The sequence below is a fragment of the Diorhabda carinulata genome, chromosome X (genome assembly GCF_026250575.1).
Source record: "Diorhabda carinulata isolate Delta chromosome X, icDioCari1.1, whole genome shotgun sequence".
NCBI classification, from domain to species: domain Eukaryota; kingdom Metazoa; phylum Arthropoda; class Insecta; order Coleoptera; family Chrysomelidae; genus Diorhabda; species Diorhabda carinulata.
Window position 1 is genome coordinate 57,944,170 of NC_079472.1, and position 9,371 is coordinate 57,953,540.

At 31.9% G+C, this 9,371-nt stretch overlaps 1 protein-coding gene across 1 annotated transcript in view; it reads right to left on the bottom strand.

The window, feature by feature from the left end:
* Nucleotides 1-5,794, bottom strand: part of LOC130900563 (uncharacterized) — a 47,006-nt gene extending 41,212 nt beyond the window's left edge. The window contains exons 1-2 of the mRNA XM_057811261.1: nucleotides 5,658-5,794; nucleotides 2,074-2,310 (exon numbers count right to left, since the gene is read on the bottom strand). Coding sequence (XP_057667244.1) covers nucleotides 2,074-2,310; nucleotides 5,658-5,772 — 352 coding nt within the window. The 5' untranslated portion in view covers nucleotides 5,773-5,794. The remainder of the gene's footprint in view (nucleotides 1-2,073; nucleotides 2,311-5,657) is intronic.
* Between the last annotated feature and the right edge of the window lie 3,577 nt (nucleotides 5,795-9,371).

The following is a 9,371-nucleotide window of genomic DNA, read 5'->3' on the forward strand; positions in this document are numbered from 1 at the left end:
AATACACATAAATATTGATACTGATGCTGATGATGAAGTTGAAAAAGTATATATACTATTATTTCTAATATTTGAAAAATCTATTTATATGAAGGTAAAGTTGATATTATTTGAAAAAATAGTTATAATGAGTGAAAAGATTATTGGAGAGTGAAAGTTGCTATATGATCAACTCGCCTCTACATTTCTGTCACCAATATACTTTTTAAACTTTTTCATCATCAGCATCTATGAATTAAATCATTTTTGAAAACTAAAGCTTGGCTCATGCAACCATACTTAAAACTAAATTAAAATTAACATTAAACTAAACTTTCTTGATGTTATTTTTTTCAATTAAGGTTAATTATAAATTACTGAAAACAAATAGAATAGTCTAGTTTTATAAGACAAATATAGTTTTTAAGTGAAAATTAAGAAGTTTTTTTAAGAAAAATCTACGTTTTTATTAACTTCTTTAATTGAACTAACTACTATCACCACTATTTGTAAGATTTTTCTGATTTTAGGAGAATATTTAATTCAATTTCTATTCTATGATTTACATTGCCTTGATATAAGATTTATTATGCAGTGGCCTAGAAGTTATAAGTTTTTACATTGGGTTTCTTCAGACTTATGTAGCTGCATTATTCCCTATCGACGGCTATTTGATGTACAAGTTCACCAAGTCACTGGGAAATCGCAGAAAACCTTCAACGCGTTTACAACGTATAGATAGAACTTCAAAAATGACATGTAGTCCTGCGGCGCTTTAGACAATGCGCAATTTGGGACACGTGCAGCCCGTGTGAGGTGACGCAGTACAGCACGTAGTTTTGTAATCTACATGACGCGAATTGACGACACGCGTGAGCTTACAAACGTGTCACGCTGTAATTCAGATACTGTTTGCTGTGCCACGTGTGGGTAATTAGCAAGTTTCAATTTTTTTTACGAAAAATGACAGAAAAAAGTTAATACAGGCGGTAAGGGAACATAGAGAGCTGTACGATACTGAAGGACGAAACTGATGAATCGGATTTGGGATGATATTGCATATTATTCACATTTATAAGATGGTAAAAGGGCAACTTTTTTTCTCGTCGATAGCATAAATTTATTGAATAAATAAATAACTTTTCCTCCTCAGCATCATCTTATTCTGATTCAGAACTTGAGTTCAATAATATAGGAAAAAATATTTCTTCAATTTATTAGTTTCAGATTGATTAATTTTTTTACCCAGTTATCGTTTTTTGTTTTCTACCATCTCAATTTTTTTAGTACTCAGTTTATGCCAGCCGGAAACATCGTGACGATTCCAGTTTTAAGAAGGGTCACATAAGAATTTGACGGAAAAGCGCGGGAGAATTAGTTGCTCAGAAAAAGTGAGCTCAGAACAATCTAATTGTTCTGTGTATCCAGTTTCGTCGTAGAGTTACCAGAGAAAACGTATTATTTTGTTTAAAGACTTAAACGTTAGTTAGTTGCTCAGAAGACGTGAGCACTGATGATTTATAATATTCTGAGAAAACGTAAAATCGCACGGTTTCCATAAAAGACGTATTTCTTTCAAAGACGTAAAGACGACGGATCGCTTAAATCCAAAAATTGTGTAGATAAGCCATTATTTTATATTATTTCGTTTATATATCTAGAGTTTTCAAACTTACATTGTTAACGTTTATTATATATATTTTTCAAATACCCTATACAACACAACCTGAATTAGAAGCCTACAAAAATAAGAGACTTTCTTTGATACAGGCTAATCGTGAACCCAACCGAAATCCAAACCCCACCTATAGTGAAGAGAATATAACCAATTACTATTTAATAATCATATTTTCATGAATTAAAATTTTCAAATTACTTCTAAAACTATGTCAAAAATTCTAAACATTTGAACTTATCCATAATATTATCGTGCCTACAGAATATTCCTATCAAATCATTATCAACCAAATAAAGTGATGTATGAAATTATTACAAAAATTATCTCTAGAAATGCAAAAAAATGGGCCCCCAATTCGCTGAATCATACAAATATCGTTAATATTTTAATGATGATTGAAGGATAATCATTTTTACCTGGAACACGATAGTCACCAAACCTTCTGTAACCAAGTGTTCTAATTCCATCGAAGAAATCCACATACAGCCAATAATATATAATATCACCCGGTTTGAGCTTAGTTTCCCTATCAACAAAAGACCATTGGCCATTTTTTGCTTGTAATATATCTCTCGCAAACGTTCCTGCTTCTAATCCGTCGAAATCTTGATTAATTTTTCCATGGAAAGCGAATAAACGGACACCCGGCTCATCTAGAAACAATTTATTATTGGAAAAATCACGTCAAGTTCCATGTTTTATTTGATGGGTATATTAAGAAAAAAAACAAAAATCTTCCAAGCAGTTTTTACAATAGTCAATCAACTATAAAATAAAAAAAAATGCTGCTATAATCACATATCTCAACGATACGTTCAAATTACCTCCTTCCAAATGATCCAAAATAATGCCGTGACTAGCAAGCAGCAAGAAATAACTGTACAATTACAAGATGTGGTAAAAATAGATAACAAAACGTACAAAAACAAAAAGCTACGAATCAGTACTCATACCAATGCTGATCTATGTTTTTGCAAATTCGGGGTGTTAACAAACAAATTGAAGCAAAAATAATAACATGTGAAATGAAGTTATGAGCATTTTACTCATTAGTGAGATCTACTGAGAATGTATCAGTTTTTTATTTTGATTCACTCGCATAGAACAAATACCTATTTGATTGTGCATGGAAAGTTCAAAGATCAAATCAAAATATTCTTTTTCCCGGTTGATGTAGAACTTTGTCATTTTGCTTAATCTGTTATTATTTGACATAGGGGAATAAAAGCCAGTGAAACACATAGAGAAATATAAACTGTGGTATATTGTATAAAAACACAAATTTTTGGAAAAGTGTCAGTTAGAATCTTTTGTAACTGAAGTCTTTGCATCTTATACATGAAATCTAAGTTCCTTTTGTATTCCCTTTTGATTCTCTGAATAAATTTTTATTAAAAATATCCTCCACATAATTTAAACGAAATAATAAACTTACTTTAACTTCTCCTATCCTCTATTAAATTTACCAATAACCTGCTATAAACAGGCTGAGTAGGTTGAAGCCTAGGGCGGCGTATTTAAAGGACGGAAATTTTTTTATTTCATTGTTTACACAAAAAATTGATTTAATAAAAATTGGAATTGAGTACACTGTTTATTGGTTGAGAGGAACTATTTATGATATGTATTCAGTCAAGAAAAGCTAAACGCGCTAGCAATAGCTCTAATTTTTTTAAACACCACTTTCAGTTGTTGAACTGCTAGAGAAAGCCGAAAATTTGGATATGTGAAATGTAAATTAGTTGATTCAAAAATAATAAAAAAAGGGATGAGGGGCAGACAATTTCCATTTTAGATTTCACGGTACGTTCTAAAAAAATATTGAATAAAACGGGTAAAGCGCAGCTCACGTACCAGTGAGTGCTAGAGACTCCAACACATTCACAGTGTCCGTTAATGTCGAAGAAGAAGCTAAAGCTACATTTTTCTTAACTTATGAAGAGCTTCTAGAAAGAAAAGATGAAAAATACGAAGTGGTTCTGAACATCCACCCTATAAAGTTGATAATTTAAATGTAAAAGTAAGTTATAACAATAAATTAAAAAGAGATGCAATACGAGGATGTATTTATATCTAGTTAGCCTAGACCAGTTCCATGCATGAACAAAATATTGCGTTACCATAGGAACGAACAATAACTTATTAGAAGTGTCAGTGTAAAGTTTGACGTCAAAAAAGTGAACCAGTGTTACGCAATGAATTAAAAGAAAAAAGATGTCCACCTAAATTGTGAAAATAAAAAAATTGAAGTATCGAGCCATCATCAAGTACCTATATTTATACCTATATTCAAAAGGCTTAAGAAGTAAGCGAATTTACGAAGTTATGCTTAATATCATTGGTAGGCCAATGTCCTTCGTATGCGACTATGAAAAATTGGACTGCAAGCTTCAAAACAGGTAAATTTTCCATTGAAGATGATGACCGATCGGGAAGGCCAGTTTCTGTGTCAGACCCCGAAAATATCGATGCAGTTCATGACATGATTTTATCGGACCGTCGAATTCGGATATCTGAAGCACTAAATATTTCATACGAATGCGTTCATCATCTAGTTCACGTCAATTTGGACATGAGAAAAATTGCCGCAAAATGGATCCCCAAATGTTTGAATCTGTGCTCGACTAGAAAACGATGTAGACCGAATTGTTACTATGGATGAGACTTGGCTACATTTCTACGATCCAGAAACAAAGCAACCATCGATGGAATGGCAACATTTTGGTTCTCCAAGAACTAAGAAGTTTCGTGTCCAAAAATCTGCTGGAAAAGTTCTTGCTTAAGTTTTTTGGAATTGCCATGAAGTAATCATGATTGATTTTTTGGATAAGGATAGAACAATCACTGGAGATTACTATTCGACATTACTGACCACTCTACGGGAAAAAATTTAAGAGAAAAGTCGCACTATCCAAAGGAGTTTTGTTTTTACAGGACAACGCCCATACACACAAATCTCATGTTGCCATGCAAAAAATTCGTGATTTAGGGTTTAAATTACTAGAACACCCCCTTTATTCACCAGATTTGGCTCTGTCCGACTATCATCTCTTTCCTCGATTATAAAAAAGTTCAAAAAGTCGTAAATTTTCTCCAACAAGGAGGTAATAAAATCTGTGGATGTCTGATTTGCAGAGCAAGAAGAAAATATTTTTTGAAAGTTCTAGAGACGTTGCAGGTTCGCTGTAATAAATGTATTCAATTAAGAGGAGAATATGTTGAGTAATAGAATATTTTGACATTGAAATTGTGTTTGGTTAAGAATTTTTCAATATATCCTCGTATATACGTTTATTTGCTAGGTTCTCATCAACGAAACGAGAGCTCTTCGCTTCGTTGGGACACCTTCGTTAAAATCTGAACCATTTCAAAATAATCCCATTGGATAATTTGGATAATTTGCCGATAGACAAGAAGAAGATGCTCCCCGTGTGAGAATAAAATCTCTAAAAATTTGTTGTCTAGTTTCAGTACAAGATAAATGTTTTGGTGCATTTCATGAATTGTGCTTACAGTACATAGAATTAAATAAAAATAACATCATCTTTATTCTCTTTAAGTACCCATAAACTCAAATCAAAGATTTTTTAAAACGTTTCTTTAGTTCGTACATTTTCGCTAATAATTTTAAAACAATTTCCTTCGGGGAATTTCTGGGTTAATAAGCAATATCCACAGATAATCAAGAAAAAAAGTCAAAGAAATATGTATGAACGTTACTCGTTGTATAAGTTTAATCATATAAGACAAAGTAGTACATCAATGAAATATTATTTGCTTGAAATAATGTCTTTTAACTATTCTTAACGAAAAAATAATCAAGTATCTTACACGTGACCTTAGTTCTCAAATTATAATATTTTATTGATAGAAAATGTAATTCATATGATTGTTAGCGAACTGAATTGGCGGCAAATATATAAAGAATGTCTCGGATACCAATTATATCAATATTGAAATCGAGCTCAGTTTAATTTCGACATAAAGTAATGTTAAGTACCTGGAATAGACACTTTAAATCCCCTTGGTCGAGATACTTCAACAATTGCCTCGGGAACTTCGTACTGGGCATTCACAAACACAAGACACGCAAAATAAAATAAAAGATATTTCATATTAAATGCTCAACAGTTTCTTATTTACTGCTAAACTACTTTACTGTTGGGGTTTTTACTTGTTGAATATTATCTGTATTGAACATGGGCGGCGACATAAAAATTTTTACGAAGCACCAGGAATTATGTATAAAACACTGGAATCAAATTATTATAACACACTCTGAATTTTTTATCATATTCCAAATTCAAATATATTTTGAACGTGGATAAGATTGCTCCAAGACTTTCAAATTAACAATGTCATTAAGGTGTTAGAACAAACTGAAAAGAAGCTTTTAGAATACTAAGAAATGTCAGTACTTCTATGATTTCAACCACTTAGTCACATAATTTTTGATTGACAAACGTATAAATGAATCGTTGTTAAGATTTTGTTGAAAATGGAAAAAATAAGGTATCGAGATGTCATTAAAGATTTGTTTTTGAAAATCAATACACCTAAGCAATTGAAAGAGGAGTTAGACACTAGGGAGACTCTACACTATAATTTACGACCGTAAAACTTTTAGTAACTGAATTCAAACATGGCCTATTCATTTTTCATTATTTTTTTGATTCCATCGAGAGGCCTGCATAAAAATTCAGTGCTGAGTGAAACTATTTTTTTATATATTGCTACGAAATCAGATACTCGTGTAGACCTTGACCCATCGAAACCATTTTACTTCTACGTGTCGAATTACTGACCAATGGTTTGGAAAGAAAGATAGCCCTTACACTATATATTATATTTTAATCCCTTTATGATTAATTTTTTGTTTAACCGCAGATTAATGTCCTCAACTTAGTAGAAATACAGTAATCAGCAAGGAAACGCGATTCTGTTTCTTCACACATGCTGACTGGAGAAGAGTAAGAGTCTTGAAAAACGTGCACAGAAGTAATGAATTAAGGGGCTAGGTACTCTCATAGCCCATCTCAGGCATTGTGATGATGATGTTCCACAATCCACTTCACTTCTTCGTCTTATTGGGCATCTACGAATCCTCATTCGTCAAGACAACTTAGGTGCAAATTTTGAACATCGTTCTAGAGAATTTCTCCAAGATGTTGATATGAATTTTTTACTATAATTTCCAAGGATCACCAGATTCAAATCCCATCATACGTATATGGGATATGATGAGACTGTCAAGTTTGTATAGAGTCAAGTGCAATATTCATCCACGAAGATAAAATTACTTAGAATGAGGTACCATAAACAGACATCGACCACTTCCTTTTATCGATACTTAAACGTTTTCAAAAGTACTACGAGGTCGCACAAAGAAGTGTCCTGAGGTTGTTAATAGAACGGGCATATATATTTCAAAATTCACTGAACTTGGTTAGAAAGTTTCAATACACTCGCCGTATAGTCATGTATTGACCCATATGTCTGTCATTTGTTTCGGTTTTTGCGAAACTTAAAAAAATTGGACAATTATGGAGAGTTTAAATATCATATCGTCAGTTTTGAGAATAATACCACGAAGGCTCTACTCCAATTTTCTTATGAACTTACCACAAAAATGGTAGAGGTCGAGATTAATAAATGTGACATATCGACTTTAACTGCGTCGAGTTTTAGTAAAGAAAAACTTATTTAAAAATTAAGTAGGAATAGGAAAATACTTCTTTTCTACAGCCCCGTGTAAAATGACTAATTATTGTATTCAAATGAAATTGTAAAGTTAACAAATAAAGAGGATTATCATTTTAGGCTGTAGAGAAAAAATACTTTTTCCTCTTTGGGTGCCCTTTTCTAACGAAGATTGGCGATAACCCCAGCAAAGTCATTTCTGTCTCTGGCCCTTATTATCAGCGTCTAAACCGGTCCAGTCACAAATATTCTTCAGCCATAAAGCCTGTCGTTTGCCAGGACCACGTTTTCGCTCGATTTTCCCTTCGATCAGAAGGTGGAAAAGTCTGTATTTGTCATTTCTATATATGTGTACCAGATACGAGGTTTTTCGTGTTTTTATTAACTCTATAAGTTCCCTGTCGGTGCCTATTCTTTGCACTTTTCGTTACTGATATGAGGGGTCCAGGGAATTCTCAGCATCCTCCGAAAGACCCACATTTCGAAACTTTCTAAGCGCCTTAGTGAATTTACCTTAAAGGTGTTTCACCATCCGGTACCGGATTTTAAGGTCGAGTGCTCGGGATGTATCTTTTAGAAAGATATTTCTTGCTTACTCGATGCGTGATCTTATTTCTATATCTAAAATAACTACTATACTATATACATAAACAATTTTAATTACCTCTATCAATTTCCTACAATATTATGATAATTTTTCCACGGATATATAATACATAGGTGTTTATATTTAACAAATCCTGAATTTATACATTGGTTACTGCTTCAATCAACATCAATTACTCTTCTAAATAATTCAGGCGGAGATTTGTTGTAGATGAAACGGCATATAGGCGGGAAAAGCTTGAGGATATGTAAATTAGTAGCAAAATTGACATAGCTCAGTAGAATTTGGATTCATCGTGTCCATCTACATCAGTTATTCAACCGAATTTTCAATTTGCAAGAAATTTCTATGTTGTGTTCACCGTGTCCATCTGCATCGGTTGTTTAACAAAATTTTCAATCTTCAATAGAAGAAGAAATTTCTTTTGAATAAACAATTGTAATCATAGTACATTCACATTCAATCTTAATAAATAATATAACAGAGAAGTATCGTAAATCATAAAGCGTAATGGACAATTAGAGATAAGATGAAATAAAAAACTAGTTAAATTATTAAAAAAGCGACTGTAGAAAAAATGATGTGTGTTTAACGTGCACAAAGTAAATTCGCTGCTTGCAAAAGATCCACAACATTATACGCTCTAAATGTACAAATTACATATAGATGACCCTATATATTCTCCAGATTTATAACCTAGTACCTATTCTTCGTTTCTTAAAGAAATAACTGGGCTATTCAGATATTTGAATCAATTGAAGTGATGATTACATGATAAGATTATATTTCGAATGCAAGATTGGGAAATATTGGAATAAGTATGTTTAGAAATAAATATATTCGCAATTATAAATAGGGATTTCCCATTTCATATTTCAATTTAAAAATTGTGGCTAGACCATGTGAATTTCTACCATATACTCCTTTTTTTTTTCATTTCATAAATGAAATTATATGTGGAATAACCTTCGATCGCATGTTTTGAGAATGGGAAAACCGAAAGATAATTTTAAATTCAGAAATAATTTAATAAAAATTTTGTCGATGAATCACAGTAGCGTACCAAGCAAAAACAACAAATTTTATCTACAAAAAAGCATTAATTTGGCAAAAAGTATGACCAAGTTAATCTGTTTTAAATTGGCTAGCACTAGCGACATCTTGGTACTTTATTTTTCTGAATTTTTAGCCTCCCGAACAAAATAATTCAAATGTGAAAACGACTTTAAACAGTTTTGTTTTGTTTGCAAATTAAACAATTTAAGATGAAAAACATGATGTATTATTAAATTCAGAACCTAAATAGAATATATTATTTGAGAAGTAAACAAACTATATTTTTTTCCAAAATTTTTCAACTTAATCAATTAACTTGATATATTTTTTCAGCGATACTCCAACCATTCG